The sequence below is a fragment of the Choloepus didactylus genome, chromosome 8 (assembly GCF_015220235.1).
Source record: "Choloepus didactylus isolate mChoDid1 chromosome 8, mChoDid1.pri, whole genome shotgun sequence".
Classification (NCBI taxonomy): domain Eukaryota; kingdom Metazoa; phylum Chordata; class Mammalia; order Pilosa; family Megalonychidae; genus Choloepus; species Choloepus didactylus.
In genome coordinates, this window is record NC_051314.1 from 91,537,930 (window position 1) to 91,560,520 (window position 22,591).

The following is a 22,591-nucleotide window of genomic DNA, read 5'->3' on the forward strand; positions in this document are numbered from 1 at the left end:
GGGGGAGAAAAAAGAGAAAAGAATGGAAAAATGCTGGCTGCTTTTAAGCCTGCAATTAAGTCATGGTTTTAAACCAGCCATCCCCTACTCACCTCCAGAAGGCTATTTTTTAAATTATTCATAATATATCTCACTGGAATACAGATAAAATGGTAAACTGAAGAAAGCAATAATTTTTGGAAACCATCCCCTAAAAATAGCTACTTCCTCTGAAACATTGTTAAGTGCAACACAAGCATATGTAAAAATAGAAGGGTTAATGACTCGTTAATCATGATCTTGGTTTGCCTTATTCAGGGAACTATGAAGGAGGAGGAGGCTAGCTGAGTTGACATACCAATGAACCTTTGCAGTGGCAACAGAGACCTCTGCCCCTGTGAGAAAAACAAGTCACAGCTGGCGACAGTCTACTGACTTTCATCAGATGGCCCAAATTTTACGCAAACATCCTGCTCCTGAGGCTTGCTGATTAACAGACCATTTTCCCAAAGACATTCCGCCCTGCATACCTACTCCCCACTCCTCTTCCCAGAGTGGCCACTTAAGCTGTCCCGGAACTGCAACTCTCTGAGCACACCTCCATGCTGAGACTGCTCCACATGCACGTTGATTTTGCTCAATAAAATCTCATTCTTGCCTTTACAGCAAGTCCCCTGGTTATTTCTTTCGACGACATGTCTGGCGTCAGAAGTGGGATCCAACTGAGAGCTGCGCCCAGAGAAACTGCTGGCGCCCCTTGAGCTCCATCCTCTCCGAGACAGTCGGTGGCGGTGATTGGGAAGCTCCAACGCAGATTTTTAAGCTCCCGTCTCTTTCAGTTGAGGTTGAAATCTGTTCTGTTGAGCAATAGCCTGGTAAGGCCTTTGAACCTCCAGGTAAGAGCTCTGTTCTGTTGACTATTTTTTTACTATTACTCATGGGGTAATGGATAAGGAACTTGGTCAACTGAGGCCCCTTGGGGGACCCTCCTGTCCAAACGGGCCTCTTATTACATGGATAAGAATTCTGATGTCAACAGCTGCAACCATCTTGATAAATGAGTTAAACTGACCTCTGATTAACTTAAATTTGCATGGCCACAATGGTGCTGTTTTCATCAGGCAAAGCTTAATTATGGCAAGGAAAACCTCAAAAACCCCAAATTTAAAACCAAGGTTGCTGAGTGGGATGCTTTTAACAAATGGCTCTTAGAGACTACTGAAAAGGAACATAAAACTCAGAATCAATAAAGGAAACAATGAAGAATCAGTTAAGAAAACAATGAAGAACACCATCTAGTTCAGCAAACTACGAGTAAGATCTGCGCTACCGCCTGCTGCTTCATTTTCTTTCCTGAGGTGCTGCCAAAACCCCTTTCTCCAATCCCCTCTGTAAACCTGCCCTCCAGTGCCGTCCCCTCCAGACCCTTTAAAAACTAGCTCATCTAATCCAGCCCCAATGTTCCCCTTCGAAATCAAATCTAAAGTAACTGAAACTGAGAATGGGACAGAAGTCACAGTTCCTCGATATTCTTTAGTTCCCAGGAAAAACATGAGCTGGGGTGGGGAATCTGCGGGGGTAGTCCCGGGGTGGCCCGCTTCTTTACGAGGAGGGGTCACCCACCCGCTTGACTGCTGCAAACCTCCGCGTGAGGATTAGGGTGCCTGAACACACCTGAAGGGATAGAGCGCATGTTACATGAATAAAAGCTTATGAAATTTAGTAAAGACAGCAGATGCATGCTGCTGCAGTCAGCTAGCGGTTGTCAGGCGCAATACGGTCAGCTACAGTGGATCGTCTGGAGAAAGAAGAATCCGCAAACGGAAGGAAGAGGCACACTTAGCAAGACATGTGGACTTCACCTCTGCTTTGGTGACATGATGGTGGGAACAAGACAGATGATGACATCGAGGTGCTAGCCTGTCAGTTTTTAAAATTAAGAGGTCAGATAAAAACCCTGGCGAAGGTTAGAGCTATCTTAGCTAAAAAGGATTGAGATCCAAAAACTTGGAATCCCTGGGAGGACAATAAAAAAATAACTGAAAAAATTTAAAAAGTAACAAAAGTGCAAATTTTCAGACCAGCGCAAGGTCCCTTTTGGGCCAGCAAATGAAATTAAAGTTGTGAGGGAATTATCTGCAGGGGAATTAATTGAATTGAGAAAAACTTCTCCTCCTGGTAAACAAGAAGCAAATGCTTTAGCCTGTTATCTGCATAATATGTCCCACACCTGCTCAGGAGGCTGCCTTATGATTACATCAAAAGAGTAAGCATAGAGGAGCACCCATGGAGGAGCAAATGGCAAAAGTATTAGGAAACCTTCTTAAATACTCTGACTTAGTAACTGCTATACAAGATTGTGAAGCTTGTTCCCAGCTTCACCCTCATTAGGTGCCCTATAGTAGTGGGCATATACATAAAGCTACTATGCCCCTAAAGGATTTAACAAAACTATAAAAACAAAATACCTTCATGGATTTCAAAATTCACATACAATTATACTATTGTTTTTTTAGGGAGCAGTGTAATATGTATATATGCCATTAACACTTGTTAAAGATTATGTATTACTGTTTTAAAAATGTATTGACTAAAGTGTTTTAAGTATTTAGCATTAGTCTAACATGTTTAATTTTAATGGCAATTCTATGTCATTAAATATTTGCTTGAAAACAGTTTCCAAAATCATTTTGGTAACTTAAGTATGTCAGGTGTACAAGATGTATTTTTATTACCAGAAAAAGAGAGTAATTTTGTCCTAAATGACTAGTTGTTACAGAAATAAACAAAGGAAGAAAATATGGAACAAAAACTGGATACAGAAAATTCATGGCAAGGAAATTTATTTCTTGTGGTCAAAGTTGGGTAAGATTCAATGAACCTATCTATATATTTTTTAAAGCCTTAGTATCTGATACAATACTGATGCAAAACTAGTTCAGTTTTCTCCATTAAAGTAACAAAGTTTTCTTAGATTATTAGTCTGTTTTTAGTAAGACGATATAAAAATTTTTTCTAATAACCAATGTGAAGGGCAGAAAGTCTGTTTAATCAGAATAATGTTTTGAACTTTATCATGTTCTTAGTTGTTTTAAAAAAATCAAGTTTGCTCACTTCTAAAAGAACTAGTCTTTTTCTCATCAATTACACTGTTTTGCTCTAAGTCTTCTCCAAAAGTGCTCAAGGTCAAAGCAGGTCAGGGCTTCATCTTTAGAGAGAAAAAAAGTGGGGAGGGGAATAGGAACTTTAGGCGAGAAGCAGGGCAAGTGTATAGATTTATGTTCTACCCATTAACTGGCATAACCCTAGTAAAAATGTGAAGAAATTAGACCTTGTTTTAACTAAAGTGCTTACATGTTTAAACCACGCTCCTGGTACCGTGCATAGTGTCTCCACATTCGAGTTACCGCCTCACCTGGACATCCTCCAGAAACAGATGGGAACACGCTATTACTGAAGACACCTATGACTCTACAGTCTAGCAATGGCTCACTTTCACTGGATCTGCAATGGACTCTACCTTCCGATTAACTGTTTCATGGTGCCTGTGGGTGCTATGCAGCAAGCCCATGGAATGTTTGAGCCCATTGTCCTGTTTTCCAGGGGACCAACGATGCTGCACTACAACAACTGTACAAAGACATACCTCCCAGAGCTATGACTGTCAGAGTGATGTGGTTAGAACCTAAGAAGACACAATTGGCACTAAGGCCCACTCCCACGAGCAGACAGCATGTACGGTATCGTAAGCCTAATGCCGGTCAATTAGCAGCAGATATCCTAGGCCCTATGGGAGAAAGTTCTATAGTAATTTTACTCACAGGAGAGGACCTTCCCATTCGGGTACTCACTAAGCATTAGTGTTTGTGCCTCTAGGCTTCTTTTCCTGCTTCATCTAAGTTTACCCAATGTCTTCCTTGGTTGAGCTGTGGCCATAGCACCATTCCACAACCAGAATGACTGCTGGGTGTGCAGATACGCACCAACTTCAATTAGCTCTAGCCTCCCACGGAATATTCTTCCACTGTCTTTAGTTAACTGGAGTAACTGGATAATAACTGTAAATCACCTATGTCCCCCAAGGTGGCAACTACCTAATTCTAATACTTTCTATAATTATTCTCTCTCTGTTAAACATGTTATTTGTTTTTTGGGAACATTTAAATGAGACATGCCCATCTGTGACATGTTTGGGACAGCTTAACCTGGATAGTTGCTGAATATGGCATAATGCTTCTGATTTAACTGTGCACCAACACATAAGATAGTTGTCCACCTTAGCATGTTATGGGAACATCATTGTATTGCAGACAAATGAACAACAAAAAAAATAGCTTTAAACTATCTGGAGCATACTTGCCTCCCCCAAGTACTAGTTAATTTCATAGAACACAGTTTTGGCCATACCACTCTTACAATTTGACAGGCAGATGCACCTCAGGTTGTTTTTTTTTTTTTTTTTTTTTGCCAGGAAGCATTTATAAAGTTTTACCCAGTGCACCCCACAATCTTCCCACTTTACAAGATCATTTAGGCCTATGAATAAAACACTCTCTAGCATGGTAGGAATGGCCCCTTAGTATTTTTCTCTTTAATACTGGAGCTTTAAATGCCCTAACACAAGGAACAGCTTTAGCTAATTTCACTGCTCATCATCTTAAAGATACTAAATATAGTACGGCTTTTAAATGGAGAAACTAAAAAAATGAAAAAGGTAGTTTTGCAAAATTGCATGGCTTTAGAGATGCTCACCACTGCCCAAGGAAGCACCTGTGCCATGATCGGCAATGCCTGTTGCTCTCATATACCTGATGAACAGGCAAACATCACCAATACCTTAGCACACTTACAAAATTCTATAAACCATATGCAAAAGTTAGAGTTTATAGACTCCTTTTTCCTCTTAGCTCATTCACCTACCCTTGCATTAGAGTTATACTCTACTTACTGGCACAGTGACAGTACTGATTATTTGTCTATCTTGCTGCTGTTTACGTTGTAGTTGTGGCTTCATTTCTCAATCTTGTAGGCTGTAAACCTGTAACCTCCCATTCCCAAGCTCAGGGACTTAGGTAGAGGAGGTGGAGAAAGATTGTATGAGTTGTGGGATGAGGTAGATTGTAACACAGTAATACTTTCACACTTTCCAATATCCCCCAACTCTTCCAAGTTTGTCAGCATTTATGCACATTAGCTGAAAGCCACTGGACTTTTTTGTTTCACCTGTGTCCCTAGGTGACCAAAGCCTTAATCAACAAGAAAACCTCCCTTTGTCTTCAGGGAGTCCTGAGCCTCCCTGGACCAAAAGGAGGGAATGTGAAAATGGAAAGTGAATGTCCATACTAATCATATACCTGATTAAGCTTCCACTTTATCCAGAGAACTATGAAGAAGAGAGGGAGGCTAGCTGAGTTGACACACCAATGACCTTTGCAGTGGCAACAGAGACCTGTGCCCCTGTGAGAAAAACAAGTCAAAGTTGGCGACAGAGTCTGCTGACATTCACCAGATGTCCACAGATTTTGTGCAAACGTCCTGCTCCTGGTGCTTGCTAATTAACAACCATTTGCCCAAATGTCCTGTCTCCTTTCTTGGTGCAATGAAATGAAGTCTTTCTCTCTCTGAAGCACCAGAGTCACTATATTGATTTCAGTGCACACTGGGCAGCGAACCTGCAGTTTTCAGCAACACAAGGAAAACCTAGAAGCAATTTTATTAAATTCTGGAAAACCCAGAGGAAGCTCAGGGATTGACAGCACCAGGTACCTCTAAGAACTGGCAGTGCAGGTGGGGCAGGAGAATTTGTTGCAGGTCTGTTTACAAATTAGTTAGAATCCCACATTCTCTCCCTCACTCCCTGAGGACAAGTAATTCTCTGGCAATTCACCCTGCCCCCCCACCCCCGCCTCCCCTGTAGGAGATTAGAAATGTATTCCCTGCAAAGAGTCAACAGAGGATCTTTGGGCTGGAGATAGGTAAGGATGACAATTACATACTGAAAAAAAAAGAAATTAAATGATAGATTGCTGCTGAATGTTGAGATCCAGGCATCTCCTACAAAGTTGTCTAACTAATCAAATTTTCTCTGAGGAATCTGCTCAGCCCAATGAAAATACCTAAAAATACTAAACCAAAGTTACCTTAGAAAGGAAAAACAAAAACAAGAAGAAAAAAAAAAAAACCTAGCCAGGTTTATGTGAACCCATAATTGCCAAACCCTATCACTATCAGGTTTCACTCAGTTACACAGTTCCAGTCTTTATCTTTCCTCTTTCCTTCTTTTGTCCCACTTGCTCCTAACCTTCCTCTTTCAGCCATACTCACAGTCATCTTTGTTTAGTGTACCTACATCGTTGTGCTACCATCACCCAAAATTGTGTTCCAAACCTCTCACTCCTGTCTTCCTATCTGTCTGCAGTGCTCCCTTTAGTATTTCCTTTAGAGCAGGTAACTTGTTCACAAACTCTCATTATCTGTTTGTCAGAGAATATTTTAAACTCTCCCTCATATTTGAAGGACAGTTTTGCCAGATATAGGATTCTTGGTTGGTGGTTTTTCTCTTTCAGTATCTTAAATATATCCCACTACTGCCTTCTTATCTCCATGGTTTCTATTGAGAAATCCGCACATAGTCTTATTAAGCTTCCTTTGTATGTGATGGATTGCTTTTCTCTTGCTGCTTTCAGTATGCTCTCTCTTTGACATTTGATAATCTGATTATTAAGTGTATTGGCGTAGATCTATTTGGGGTATGCTGCACTTCTTGGATCTGTAATTTTATGTCTTTCAAAAGAGATGGGAAATTTTCATTGATTATTTCCTTTATTATTGCTTCTGCCCCTTTTCCTTTCTCTTCTTCTGGGACACCCATGACACATACATTCATGTGCTTCATGTTGTCATTCAATTCCCTGAAACGCTGATCATATTTTCCCATTCTTCTTCCTATCTGTTCTTTTGTGTGTAGGATTTCAGGTGTCTTGTTCTCCAGTTTCTGAGTGTTTTCTTCTGCCTCTTGATTCTGCTGTTTTATGCCTCCATTGTGTTTTTCATCTCTTTTGTTGTGCCTTTCTTCCATAGACTATACCAGATTTTTCAAACTTCAGTTTCTGTCTTCTGTTTGCCCAGTGTTTTCTTTAAATCCTTATTCTCTTTTGCCATATCTTCCCTGAACTCATTGACTTGGTTTCTGATATTATTTAACATATTTCCTTGAAAATCTTTAATTGATGTTTCATTAAAGTGAAACAATATCTCAACTCTATCTCAATTGAGGATTAAGTTTGTTCCCTTGACTGGGCCATATCTTTGTTTTTTCTAATGTAATTTGTAGTTTTCTGTTGTCTAGGCATCTGGCTTCCTTGGTTACCCCAATCAGATTTTCCCAGACCAGACTGGGTTCAGGTCTCACAGTGGGGCTATACTGAGAGTCAAGTTTCCCTGAGAGTGTGTCTTAGAAGATTGACAGACTTTCCTGTGAGGCCTCTACCCACTGTGCTTTTCCTAACCTACCCAGCAGTTGGGCACCTGTCAGCCTGTCACTCCAGACTGGTGTAAGGAGGTGTGGTCCCTTTAATTCTTAGTTTGTTTCTGCTTTGACTGTTTTCCCCCAGGCCCTAGGGTCTGAGTTCTGAAGGGTGGGCCAGACTAGAGCTGGGCCCTGCCTCTTTCCTCTTAGGGAAGATATACCTCCTAGGGAGTTATCTTCTGCATTTGAATAGCTCCTTTGACTCTCTAACTCTGTAACTCCATCCCTGTCTGGGTCAGAGTGCTGCAAACTGAAAATGGCCACTCAGGTTGAGAGAGAGAAAAAGGGAAAGAAAGCCCCCACTGAGAGCCAGTCCATGGCCCCCCGGTTTCACCCTTCAGTCAGATAGAGCACCCAGTCTTCTGGGATCCCTCTCCTGGGGCACTGGTGTCCTCTGGCTCTCTGAGGTCAGTCTCTAAAAGCCTCTGTCTTTTCCTTTTTTTTTTTTAATTAATTTTTTTTCCCCATCAGCCCCACCTCCTCTCTACTGGGAGCGACCTCAGGGTACTTTGCTGCTTCTTAGGGTTTTGTATTTGTAGCTTGTATTCAGCAGTTCACTTTTGTTAATTAAAACCCCAGTTGGAGCTGGGCTGAGCTGTATTTGCTTGCTCCAAGAATGCTGCTTTCTCCCACAAAAAGGTCCTGCAGCTCAGCCCGCCATGGGGGAGGGGGCTCCCAGCACGGGTCCGCAGTTTTTACTTACAGATTTTATGGTGCAATCTCAGCCATTCCACCCAATCCAGGTTAGTATACGATGTGTGGACAGTCACGGTTGTCCCCCCGCAGTTGTTCTAGATTATTTATTAGTTGTTCCTGGTTGTTTATTAGTTGCTCCAGGGGACTAACTAAATTCCACACCTTTCTATGCCACCATCTTGTCCCTCTCCTCTCATTGTCTTTTAATTAGAGCAGTTGTAGATTTACAGAAAAATCATGTAGAAAGTACAGAGTTCCTATACCCCACTCCACAGTTTTCCCTATTCATATTTTGATTAGTGTGGTGCCTTGTTATAATTGATGAGACAATACTTTGTAATTAAACTATTAACTATGGCCCATAGTTTACATTATGGTTCATTCTTTGTGTTGTACAGTTCTATGTTTTGGTAGTATTTTTTGTTGTTGTTGTTGTTTTTAATTCTTATTCCGGCAACATATAGACAACCTAAAATTTCCCATTTTAACTACTTCCAAATATACAATTCAGCGGTGTTAACTATTATCACAATGTTATGCCACCATCACCACCATCCATTACCAAAACTCATTATCCCAAACAGAAACTCTGTACCAACTAAGCATTAACTCTCCATACTTTCAGCTTTTGAAATTGGGAAGACGGTAATACCATTTACTGAAATGGCAAAAATTGGGGGTAAGGGAAGAGGTTGGGGGTTGATGGTATTTTAGTTTCCTAGGCTGCTCCAGCAAATACCAGGAAATGTTTAACTTATTAAACAATGGAATTTTATACACTTACAGTTTTGAGGCCAGGAAAACATCCAAATCAAGGTATCACAAAGGCAATATTTCCTTGCTCAAGACCAACTGCCAGTGATCCTTGATCCCTCTGCCACATGGAAAGGCGTGTTGTGTGGTGTCTGCTGGTCTCTCCCTTCTCTTCTGGGTTTTGCAGATTTCAGCTTCTTGCTTCCGTGGCTTTCTCTCTCTTTGCCTGAATTTCATTCTCTTATAAAGGATTCCAGTAAGAGAATTAAGACCCATCCTGAATGAAGTGGGTCACACCCTAACTGAAGTAGCTTCATCAAAGTTTCTACTCACAATGGGTTCACACCCACAGGGATGGATTAACTTTAAGAACATGTTTTCTGGGGTACATCTAGCTCCACCTTACCACAGATGGGATATGGGAGCAAATCAAGAGTTCCTCCTTGGACATGAGACATTCAAGAGAGATGTCAAGGAGCTGGATGTTGAATATGGAGCACAGGAGGGGTCAGAGATACTCATTTGAGCGTCATCAGCTAATTTGTGGTATTTAAAGCCTTGCAAATAGATGAACACAAAGAGCAAGAAGGAGGACTAAACCATACCCTGAAGAAATCTCCATGTTCAGAAGTCAGGGAAGAAGAAAATGCCAGCAAAGGATCAAGGAATGACCAGTGAGAAAGGGGGGAAAGCCAAGTTAGGAGGGAATTTCAAGAAGGGAATTGAAACTGGTGCTTAAAGCTACTCAGAGATCCAGTAGATAGGACAGGAATGTATCCACTGGAAGCAGCAACATGCAGATACTGAATGAACCTGATGAAATAAATTTCAGAAGAGTGGTTGGAAAAGACAACAGATTTTAACAGATTGAAGAGCAATGAGTAATGAAGAGGCAGTAGTACATGGAGATAACAATTGATAAGTTTTATTTCTTTTTAAAATTTTTACAAACACACACGTCTCCTACCCACTTTGCCCAGTAAACTCTGGTTTTCTATTTCTACAAATCCACTATTTCTAGTTATCTCTTAGAAGTGATATCATGCCTTTTGTCTTACTTATTGCACTGAGCATAATGTTTTCAAGGTTAAACTACGTTGCAAACTGCTTCATAACTTCACTATTTCTTATGACTAAATAATACCCCATGGTGTGTATATACCTCATTTTATTTATTCATTCATTCGCTGATGAACACTTGGGTGATTTCTAGCTTTTGGCTACTGTGAATGATGCTGCTATAAACATTGGTGTACAAGTAATATCTTTTCAACCCTGTTTTCACTGTCTTTGTACATACAGCTAGAAGTAGAGTTGCCAGGTCAAACAATAATTCTATATTTAACTTTTTGAGGAACCATCATATTGCTTTCCACAGTGGCTGCACCATTGTACATTCTCACCAACAATGCACTAGGAGCTCCAATTTCTCCACACCCTCTCCAACACTTTTTACTTTCCATTTTTTTTTTGCTTGCCTTTTAAATAATAGCCATTCTTGTGGTGTGGTTTTAACTCATTGTGGTTTTAATTTGCATTTCCCTAATGGCTATTGATGTTGAACATCTTTTCAGGTATTTATTGGCCTTTTGCATATCTTCTTTGGTGAAATGTCTATTCAAGTCATTTGCCCACATTTTAATTGCACTGTCTTGTTGCTACAATGTAAATGTTCTTTATATATTCTGGATATTAAGCTCTTATCTAATAGATGGTTTGAAACTATTTTCTCCCATAGAATTTGTACTTTAAAAGGGGACAGAGAAAAGGGGTGAGAGATGGAGAGCGACATAAGGATCCAGCAAGGTGTCTGGTTCTTTAATTTTTAATAGAGTTACCAGAGCATTAATTCACTCATCCATTCAGTCTTTCAGCAAGTATTTAGCGAGCACCCAGAACCTTATTCTTTGGAACTTACAAACTACTAGGGGATACAGAAAATAAACAAATACACATAGTGTATTCTATATATCAGGAGGTGAGTGAGAAGTGAATGATGTGCAGGACCAAGCATTCTAAACAAGGAGGGTTTGTAAGGTTCAAGGAGGTGGAGAGGAGGACGAGGACAGTGTTTCATGTAGGAGGGCAGCACGACAAGGGACACTGGGAGGCCAGTGAGGCCGATACAAGTGAGAGACAGGCAAGGGGTAAGATGTGAGGACACAGAACGATAGTACAGGCCTCACAGTACATGGCTGGGATTTTGGACTTTATACTGTTTGTAAAAAAGCCATAATAATCAGTATGAAAGCATGAGACAGGAAGATTACTCTGGCCATTGTATGAATTAGAGACCATAAGATACAAGAAAAAGAAGGAAGATGATTCAGGAAGCCACTGCAGAAGTCCAGACAAGACGTGGTGGTGGCCTGGGTTCAGATTTCGATACGGGGTTGGGAGATCAGAAGAGGTTGGAATTGGGATGGATACTAAGAGATCAAGAATAACGTCAGGCTTTTGGCTTCAGCAACTGAGTGGAGTTATTGCTGAAATGGGGAACAATGGAGGGTGTGTAGGTTTAGAAAAGGAGTCAAGAATTTGGTTTTGGACCTGTTATGTTTTGGGTGTGTATTAGACAACCAAGTGAAGAGGTTAAAACTGGCAGCTGAAAAGCAAGGGAGAGGTAGGGACTGGAGATAAGTATGTGGACACCATTGACATACAGACTGTGTTTAAGGCCCTGGAAATGAATGGGGTCACCTAAGGAGTGAGCAAAGCCCTGGGCACTCCAAAGTTTAGATGCCAGGAAGAGGAAGACAAGGATCCAGGAGGAGAGACTGAGAAAGCAAGTGAGCTGTGACCAGAATCGGGATGTACCAGATCAGGGAATGCAAGTGACAAAAGATTTTCAGGAAGGAGGGAGTGGTCAGCTGTGCCGGGTGCTGCTGAGATAAGCAAGTGCCCCCAGAGAAAACACCAAGGGCTGACTCATGATGAATACACAATGCTCTGAGATAACATTCCTCAGCCATCAGTACATTTGGACTACGGTGGCTGCCTCAGTTCATTTAGAACACCAACTCTGTTCCCATGGATACCACATCACATGGCACACCATCCTTCAGGATTCTCCCAGGAAGCAACCCCGAGATCCCTCCAGCGTGAGATCCCTCCAGCGTGAAATAGAAAAGACTTGAATGGGCAAGCTTGGAAAATGTGGAAGCAGACCAGGGCTCACAGCAAAAACAGCTACATTGCTAGGGCAGGAAAAAACTCTTCTCCAGGTTTGTATATTTTTCTAACTCACAGCCTGCTAGAGGAAAATTAAGGAAATCATCCCTTCTATTGTATATAGTCACTGAAACTGCAGAGGAGCTGCCATTTCTGCAACTTCCGATTCCTGTTTCTAACCCGTATTTTCTCCACTATTCTATGTACATGTTGCAGCAACTGGCTCCTTCTTTTTGGCCAGGTTTATTAAGGTTTAACTTATACACAGTAAAATTCACCCTTTTTAAGTATATAGTTTGATGAGGTTTGGCAAATGTATACAATCATGTAGCCTCTACCACAATTAAGATATAGAGTATTTCCATCACCCCAAAAAACTTCCTCCTGTCCCTTTGCAGTCAATCCCCCTCCCCTCATTTCCATCCCTTGGAACCATTGATCTGACTCCTGTCCTATAGTTTTGTCTTTTCCAGAATGTCATATAAACAGAATCAAATAGCATGTATCTGTTCACATCTGGCATCTTTCACTTAGTATAATGCTGTTGAGATTCATCTACATTGCTGTCTGCATCAATAATTTGTTTCATTTTGCTGCTGAGTAGTATTCCATCATATGGATATACCACAGTTTATTCATTTACCAATTGATGAAAATTTGTGTTGTTTCCAGTTTTTGGCTATCATTAATAAAACCACTAAAAACTTTGACAAAAATGTCTTGCATGGACACATTTTCATTTCTCTTGGGTCAATACCTAGGATTGGAATTGCTGGGTCATGTACCATCTAGCTTTTGTCCACTAATAATAGTTAATACTTATGGAACACTAATTTTGCAATACAAAATCCTGAAAGCTCTTTATATGTCTGTTATTCAATTTTTAAAACAGCAGTCAAGTAGCTATTATTGTTCCTATTTTTCTGATGAGGCCTAAATAGGTTAGGTGACTTTCCTAAGATCACACACTAGTGGGTAGTAGGACCAGGATTCAAATCCAGGAATCCGATGGCAAAAATGTGAATTTCAACCATTTTGCATTGCTGCTTCCCCCAAGTCAAATGCATGATTTCTGAGAGGCAGATCACAAAATTCTACTTGACACCATATTACTTTTGACCAAACAATTATTGACTGACTATTCCTTTCCTCCCTTTATAAATCATGACTATGCATAGACTGGTACTCTCCAAGGGTCATCACAATATCATGTTATTCAGAAATCAGAAATGCTTTCAACTGTTTCACGGAAGTTTACAAACATTAATTTACTGATGTTCAGTAACAACTCTAAGGGAAGCAAAAGTTGGCCCCTGCTACCAGATTGGTAAATACTCCTAGTTAAAAGCAAATCTCTTCTGGAAACGTCTCCACATTCAAGACACAGGAGACTACATTCATTGAGAAAACACAGGGACTCTGAAATCAGATATAACTGGATTCAAATTTTGGCTCTGCTCCCTAGTGGATAGGTATGTATGTATCACCTCACATGTAAAAAATGATGTGGATAAACTTTTAATTTACAGGATAGTTACAAAGATTCAGTGATATAACATGAGTGAAAACACTGAACACTGAGCCTTACATATTAAATGAACCCCCTCCTTTCCAGAATGTAACTGCTGAGGCTCCAGAGTTAGTATGAGAGAAGTTGGTTACTTCTTTTATTGGTTTAACTTTTATTGGCTTATTAAATTTTTCATCTAATTAGCAGTGAAGGAAAGACTGGGTAGAGGTAGTTCTTTGAAATGTCCTACTTTATGCCTTATTTTATGGCTTAAAAAGTCATGCAAACTTTGCATTTTATTCCACAATTAAAATTACTTTAATATAACAATGTTTTACATTTATGTACAGCTAAATTATTTAGCCTTCTCCTGAAATTTTTAAGAATATCTGTTTTAGGAATATTTCCTCTGATAGACAGTGACTTTACTTACATGAAACCACACCTGGGATATGAAGACTCTTCATTATAAAGCATGAGCCTAAGAAGACTTTAAAATTATTTCACATACCCTAGTGTCTCTCCTTTCTGCAACATCTTAACATTCTGGAGTCTCCCCTAAAATGCAGCCCAGTTTGCAGTCTTGACTAAAAAAAAAAAAAGTTTAACCCTGAATTCTCCCAACCAGGAAACAGGCTACTTACTTTCTAACACCCTTACAAGGAGCCTCTTGGCCACCTGGAGGCCAAAGAGATACTGGCTGCAACCTACTTTCTGAGAAAAATCTCTGTTATAGCTATAAGAGTAAAGGTAAATACTGCAATTCTGGAAATGTTTCTCAAATAAAAATAAAGACATTGGCCAAGCACTGGCCAAATGGGATGACAGAAGGAGACCGAATTTTTTTAATCATCTGAAAAGATTTTGTTCCAGTTTGCTAAAGCTGCCATTATGCAAAACACCAGAAATGGATTGGCTTTTATAAAGGGGATTTATTAGGTTAAAATTTACAGTTCTAAAGCCATAAAAGTGTCCATCTAAGGCATCAACAAGAGGATACCTTCACTGAAGAAAGGCCAATGGCATCTGGAACACCTTTGTCAACTGGGAAGGCACATGGCTGGCATCTGCTGGTCCTTTGCTCCCAGGTTCTGGTTTCAAAATGCCTTTCTCCAAAATGTCTCTGGGCTTCTGTCTCTCTTAGCTTCTCTCTCTCAGCTCCAATGCATCCTTGCTTGTTCTCCCAGGAGATTTCTCTCTAAGCATCTGCTCTAGGCATCCTCTTAGCTTCTCCCGGACAAACTCTGGGCTTCATCTCTTAGCTTAGCATCTCCAAACATCTTTCTGTCTGCATCTACAAGCATCTGGGTTTATGTCAGCTTTGAGTTCTCTCTTTCTCCCTGAGCTCTCTTAAGGACTCCAGTAAACTAATCAAGACTCACCTTGAATGGGTGCTGTCACACCTCCATGGAAATAATTTAATCAAAAGGTCTCACCCACAATTGGGTGGGCCACATTTCCGTGGAAACTACCTAATCAAAAAATTTCACCCGTAATATGTCTGCACCCACAAGATTGGATTAAAAGAACATGGCTTTTATGGGACATGATAGACTCAAACCAGCACATACTTGAACATATTAATCCAAAGAAACCGAAGGATTTAATTCAGCTACCCTAATGGAACATAGCCGATCAGAGTTATGCATGCAGTACAATAAAGGAAATAACGTAGTCCTTAAAACATACTTTCATGTAATAACATATTCATCAGAAAACTTTTTGCCTTAAGGTATTAAGGTACCACCTGTCCCCTTTGTCTTCTGCCATAATTACTTGCAAGTATATTATTCCAAGGTCCCTAGATGTTGTAAATAACTAGAGGAACATATTAAGGTCACTGAAATATTCTTTTCTTCTTTTTGTCATCAAAAATATCCTTGCCAAACTTTTTTGTTTGTTTGTTTCCCAAAACCCTGTCCTGGAAGGCTGGAGTGGGAAGTCCTTCTTGGATAAGAAATCCCGACCCATACAACAGTGGGCCACAGACAGGTAAGAAATAACTTTTGCTTTCTGAAGTGTCTTTCAGAAGCCAGCATACAAAAATGAACTATTTTTAGCAATCCATATGGACTAAATGACAAATAAAAAGTTAGGGAACTTCAACCCAACAATTCTCTGGGACCCTACTACATGTCAGTGTAGGAAGATCCATGCCCTAACCACCTGGAGCTGACAATCCAAGGGGACAGGCAAATGAGGGGGCTGTATGAACATAAAGACAAGGACATCTTACCCAGACTGGATGAGTGGAGAGTGTGGGGAGTCAGAAAAGGCCTCTTGGAGGCAGGAACATCACCTGAAGAATGAGGAGCATCAATAAATACATTAGACGAATAAAATAACAAGGGAGTGGTGTTAGGCAGCACCACTTTGAGGCAGCAGATCTGAGTCCCAGACCTGCCTCTGCAACAACCAATGTCTGACCTGGAGGAAGCCATCTGACCTCTCCGGTTCTTACTTTTCCCCATCTGTGATATGGGATAGTTGGATTATGTTGATGGATCTTATCCCTTGCTGTGCATCAGAATCATCCGGGAACTGTCTAAACATATAGGCTCACTCCCCCTGCAATGTGATTTCAATAGGTCAATGTTTCTTTTAAAAGCTCTCCAAGTGATGCTAATTTGAACTAGGGCTAAGGACCAGTGAATGACATGATTCCTCAAATTCCTGACATTTTAGGTCAGTGATTCTCAACCCTAGATGCACAATAACATCCTGTGGGGAGCTTTTAAAAATCCCAGAAAGGCCCCACTCTGATCAGGATGGGGAAATGAGACTGTTTAGAGCTCCATACCCCAACAGAAGCTTTGAACAACCAGCAAGAACTGTCAGAATTGCTTTCTCAGAGCTCCAGAAAACAAGTAAAGGACTGCAGTAACACAGTAACATGGTGAGTGCCAAATCAAGAAGTCTACTAGAAGTGGCAGGATCTCAGTGCACCTCACTGTCTAAGCACAGAGCGGCCAGCACTTCCCTCATGCAGGTTCCTGGTCTAGAAGGAGGCAGAGTAACCCTTGTGAACATCCTGGGAGCATGCATGCCTAGCTCAGTCTGTCTTGTGGTGGCCTGAAGGACTTGCCATCCGAGAACGTGTCGAGTACATAGAAAACTGTTCACAGAGTTCACAGAGCTCTCCTACAAAACGCTGTGGGAGAGCAGTCAAGTGGCTGCCTGGGGAAAGGGACTGCTGGCAGTAGGACGTACAGTGCAGTGCCCAAGACTCTGAGGGACCATGAGGAAACTGTTTTTGAGGGAAGAGGGAACAATCAGAACCATGTAAATGAGGGAGTTCCTAGGGCCACAATGCACATGCCCAAGAGAAAACATTTGTGCAGAAAGGATCAGCAAGCCCCTATACTTTGGCCTGGAGCTATTCTCTAAACTCACTGTATAGACAAGCCCTGCAGGAGAGCACTTGCACAGATCAATTTGCAAAAACTGGGAAGGTGTTTACTGTTCCCCCTCACCCCCTCCCCTTTTTTTTCCAGTTAGCTCAGGACATTTAAAGAAAACTCTGTCATGATACTAGCTGAATATAAGCTTAAGGAACAGATGCCTCAGCATCTAAATTCCACATTAAAATGTCCAGGTTTCAACAAAGTTTACAAAACATACAAAAAAACAGAAAGTGATGACCCGGACAAAGGAGAAGATTAAAGCATTAGAAACCATCAATGAAGAGGACTAGACCTGAGACATACCAAAAACTTTTTAAAAAAATTATCTTAAATATGCTCAGAAAGCTAAAGGAAAACATGGACAAAGAGCCAAAGTATATCATGGACAAAGAACCAAAGTATATCATGGACAAAGAACCAAAGTATATCAGGTAAACAACTGATGAACATAAAGAGATTATCGATAGAGAAATGGAAATTATGAAAAGGAACCCAGCAGAGCTGAAGACCACAGTAACAGAAATTAAAAGTTTCCTAGAGCGTTTCAACTGCAGATTAGAGCTAGCGAAGGAGGAGTCAGAGAACTTCAAGATAAGACAATTGAAATCATCCAGTCTGAGGAGGAGGAAGAAGAAAGAAGAAAAGTGAACAGAACCTAAGGAACCTGTGGGACAGCATCAAGCATACCACAAGGAGAAGAGAGAAAGGGGCAGAAAGGTAATTCAGAGAAATAATGGCTGAAAACTTTCCAAATTTAACAAATGATGTTCACATATACAACCACGATGCTCAACAAATTCCACACAGGTTAAAGCCAAATAGACCCATGCCAAAACATATGGAATGCTGAATGGCAAAGATAAAGAGAGAATTCTGAAAGCTGCAAGAGAGAAGCAGCATGTCACATACAAGGGAGTCTCGATAAGATTAAGTGCCAATTTCTCATTAGAAACCATGGAGACAAAAAGGCAATGGATGACATATTTAAAGTACCGAAGCAAAAATTGCCAACCAAGAATCTATATCTGAAAAAACTGTCTTTCAAAATGAAGAAGAGATTAAGACATTTCCAGTTAAACAAAAGCTGAAGCAGTTTGTCACCACTAGGCAGATCCTACAAGAGATGCTGAAGAGAGCTCTGCAGGTTGAAAGGAAAGGACAATAGACAACAGATAAAAGCTACATAAAAAATTAAAGATCTCAAAAAATTAAAGATCTCCTGTGAGGTTAATGACATGGGTAAATATAAATGCCAGTACTATTGTACTTTTGGTTTATAACTCCATTTATTACTTCCTACAGGATCTAAAAGACAAACATATAAAATGTAGTGATAAATCATTGTTTTGGGACTCATAGGGTAGAACTGTAATTTGTGACAAGAACTACATAAAGATGGGGGGAGGGAAGGGTATAGGAACATAGTTTGTGTATTCTATTGAAGATAAATTGGTATCAAAGCAAACAAGATTGTTATAGATTTAGGATGATAAATTTAAGCCCCACAGTAACTATAAAGAAAATATGGGAAAATATGCAGCCTCATAGAAACAGAAATTAGAGCGAAGGGAATGGGGAATTATGCAGAATGGGTGTATGTTTCTGTTTGAGAAGATAGGAAAATTTCAGTATTGGAAGGTGCTAAGGGACTGCAGTATTGTAAATCTGACTAACCCCATTGAATGGTAAGCTTGGGAATGGTTGAGATGGGAAAGTTTAAGATGTATATGTGTTCTCACAATAAAAGAAAAAAGAGAGCAACTAAAGAGACAATGACAATTAAATGCAATATGTGATCCTTGATAGACTCTAGCAAGGGAGGAAAGCTCAAAGAGACATTTTTGGGACATATGAAAAAATTGGAATATAGACTGTAGACTTCATATGAATGTTAAATTTCCTGAACTTCTAAGGTGGCTACATAAGTGATTATCTTTGTTCTTAGGAAATGTACAAGGCAGTGTTAAGTGTTCAAGAAGTACGATGTATACAACCTACATTCAAGTGTTCAGAAAAAAGATTGACAGACAGGCAGATAGATGGATGGACAGAATGATAAGGCAAATGTGGCAAAATATTAAAACTGGTGGATCTGGGTATCTGGGGATGATGGGTGGGTAGGAGTATGCTGAGGTTCTCTGCATGGGATTCGTATTATTTTTTTGTAACTGACCTGTATGTTTGAAGGTATTTCAAAATAGACAGTGAAAAAAAAAAAGAATAAATCCCAGGACAGGCTGCATTCTAGATAATTAAACCAGAATCTCTGGGGATGGGACCCAGGCATAAATATTTTTAAAGCCCCCCAGCTGATTGCAATGTACAGTCACGGTGACCAGCCACTGTTCTAGGCCCTCTTAATACTTCAGTTTCCTGTACTGGCCAATGAAGGAGAGAAAACAGGAACGGAAGAAAAGCTCCTGAGTTTCTCCTTCCTCCATTCCTTACCTCAAAGTAAAAAGAGAATGGAATACCAAAGGCCTTTGATGTACCACGCCCTAGGGTTGATTTTTGTACATGTGCATGATTCATGTTGATGCAATGACAGGTAGAAATGCCCATTCCAAAATGCTCTCAGTTCTAAATACAAATTCAACAGAATACTTCTAAAAATGGCTCCATGGGGCATTCCCTGAAATACTTTTAGTTAGAATACGATTTGCATGGTTGACCTAATATGAACATTACATTCCCGACCCCTGAGGTTACTTAAATCCACTTATTAGGCAATGGTGAACTAAACAAACAGTAATTAGAAACACTCCAAAGTGCCTTTTAAATCTGTTGCTAAATTATGTTTTTCCTGCCCCAAAGCCCATACACACAGCATGTCCACAGGCATCACGAAACCAAAGCCTCAGCAATATTTACATTAATAAGGGCATTAGCTACCTCTGTGTCATCACATTTGACTCTACAGGGAAGTCAGGGCCTCTTTGGAAGAGGCCCTTTCATTACTGTTATTTCTCACATCTCAGTAAATAAAGTGCTGCCCACATGTGGTTAGAAATCCCAGGTGAAAATGAGCTCTCCGGGGGTCTGGAAATGAAGATCTCTGATATACTGCCTCATTTCCTGCAATGAGTCAGAAATGAAAGTAATTCTTCAGAAAGGAACATCTGCACCGTGGCGCCGTTTATAAAATCATGCCAGATGATACCTGTGGCTGAGAGGCGGGGCCTGGGGAGGAAGAGGAGGGGGCGGGCCTGGCCTCTGCACTGCACTGACTCTCAGAGCCGCCGCGGAGAGCTTGGAGGGCCTGCAAATCCAGCGAGGCGGGGCTGGGCTGTAAATCTTGATTGGCAGCGAGACTGCTTACGTTCCGTTAGAGAGCTGGCCCGTCTCCAAAGGGTGGAGGCGGCCAGAGAGGATTCATGCGCCGTCATGAGCACCGGAGCAGCGATTCTTACAAGAACAACTGTCTTACTTAACTGGAAACAGCGTATGCCTGTTAACGATTCAGAGCCTTCTTATGGAGAGGGAGGACTGCGAAGTGATGGCCTGAGGCCACCAAGGGAAGCCCCTTTGACCTTACCCAGGAAGAAGTACATTGGCATATGGTCAGGAACTAGAGGGTAACCAAGACTGAAACACCTTTCACAAAACTACCCTAGTAAGGAACAGCGCATGGGAAGGTGGAAAACCAAGGCTGTCTTCACCAGCATCAGAGCCAGTGATTTTTATTAGGTAGGCTTATCTCTGTTTTTTCCATCTTGGATTTTTAAAATGAATCCAACGCCATTGTCTGTAATTGGGGAGAAAACCTGAAAACAACCCAAGTGCCCATTAACAAGTGATTAGTTAAATTAAAATCTCGTACATACACAATGGGATACTATGTAGCCATTTAAAATGGTTTATCTGTGTGTACAGAAAACAAAAAATCCGTATATTAATACATTAAAAAAAATGCACAGGGACTCTATATACATAATATTCCTCTTGTGTAAACATTTGTAAAGAACTTGCCTTTGCCTAGGAAAGGGGCCTAGGAGGGAGTATTATTTTTCCTTTTATACCTTCCAGTAGTAATTGAATTCTCTTCATGTACCTGCCCCTTCTCCCTTTTAATGACAATGGACATTAACTGGATAGAGGGCTAATTTTGGTTTCATCTTTATACTAGTTTCTCCATATGTAATTTAAAACAAATAAATGTTATTTTAAATAGATAAATAAATAGAAGGATGCAATTGAACATAACATGGAGATGGGCACCTATAAAGGCCTTGGAGGGGGTAAAAGCCCACTGTGTCTTGCTACATACTTAGGCAGCCTCATTTGCCATGTGAAATAAAAATTGGGGCTCATGGTAATTCTGACTAAAGGAGGATTACTTCCAGTAAGTGACTTGAAGCAAGACTATAACAGGTTTCCTACCTCCTCATTCGGGACTCTTTCTGCCCATACCACTTATCTTTTTTGGTATTTTCAACAAACCCCATAACTCTAAGGACAAGAGCCTAAGACATTTTGTTTATTTGTGCCTTTTTAAGGATTAACTTAGATTCTAAAGGCTTTTTTCCTGCGCTGATACTTAACGAACAGGAGGGCATCATGGCAATATTATTAATTTAATACCAACAACAACAACACAAAAGACCCGGCACCAGGGTTTAAAACAATTCCAGAGAAACAAACCATAGTCTGTATGTGTGTGCCAATCTCATTTTTTATACAATTTTACTACATATGGTCTCAGACATAAGGTAATATATTAAAAGAAGTACAGCAGGTCAAGACTTAAATTTCTTTGTGAAATTTTACAGATTTGTACAGATAATCAATCCTCCCTTTAATAATTGGAGCTTGGAGGTGCAAAGATAAATAAACCTATAGACTTTGCCTAGACTATCACCTAGAAGAGGATAAGAACCAGACACACGAAGAGAAGATCAAAACTGGAAGATTAGTATTTAGCAGAGTCAGGCTGCAGTCATTCAGAGGAAAGCAGAATCACTTTTGCCCTGAATGGTTAGGGGAAGTTTCAGCAAGGATGCAGGCTCTGTGCCAGGCTGAGATTAGACAGCTAAAGGTTAAGGGAAGGAGATTTATGTGCATGTCTGAGTATAAACATTTTGAAAGTCCCTAAGATCCTAACAGGCTGTCTGGCAAATAGTAGGCCTCTGTCAATGCTGGAGCCAGGAAAACAGGTGGAAAAGTACACAGTATATTAATGTTAGGGAGGTCTGTAGTGCAGTGTTCTTGTAAGGAAGTTGTGGGATAGAAGATTAAAGTTGGGGCCAACCTGTAGATATATTGCAGTTTGAGCTTTATCTCTACATAGTGGCATCTATGACGGTGTTTCTAAAGGAGAATGTTATAAAGAACATGGATGGTGTGGGCAGTGATGTGCAGAATGGACTGGAGGTGGAAGGGGAGCTACAAGAATCGGGGACATCAGGTGGTTAATTGGATGATCAGTTGGGAAAAGAAAGGGAGGAATAATTAATAAATGCGGCAGTCAACTCTGAGATCCTTGCAACTCAAAGTAGCAGCTGCACGCCAGCAGCCTGGACATCACCTGAGAGTCTGGAAATGCAGATGCTC

General features: G+C 40.6%; 1 protein-coding gene and 1 long non-coding RNA gene across 3 annotated transcripts in view; one reads left to right on the top strand and one right to left on the bottom strand.

Annotated features, from left to right (window-relative positions):
- Nucleotides 1-22,591, bottom strand: part of ANO6 (anoctamin 6) — a 234,918-nt gene that overhangs the window by 160,823 nt on the left and 51,504 nt on the right. Inside the window, exon 2 of one of the 2 annotated variants that reach the window (XM_037848272.1) lies at nt 15,874-15,936. The exons of the other annotated variant lie outside the window; for it this stretch is intronic. Coding sequence (XP_037704200.1) covers nt 15,874-15,936 — 63 coding nt within the window. The remainder of the gene's footprint in view (nt 1-15,873; nt 15,937-22,591) is intronic. 2 annotated transcript variants of the gene reach the window in all.
- LOC119543446 overlaps nt 12,168-22,591 on the top strand; it is a 42,590-nt gene continuing 32,166 nt past the window's right edge. The window contains exons 1-2 of the long non-coding RNA XR_005218586.1: nt 12,168-12,180; nt 15,566-15,629. This is a non-coding gene — a long non-coding RNA (uncharacterized LOC119543446). The remainder of the gene's footprint in view (nt 12,181-15,565; nt 15,630-22,591) is intronic.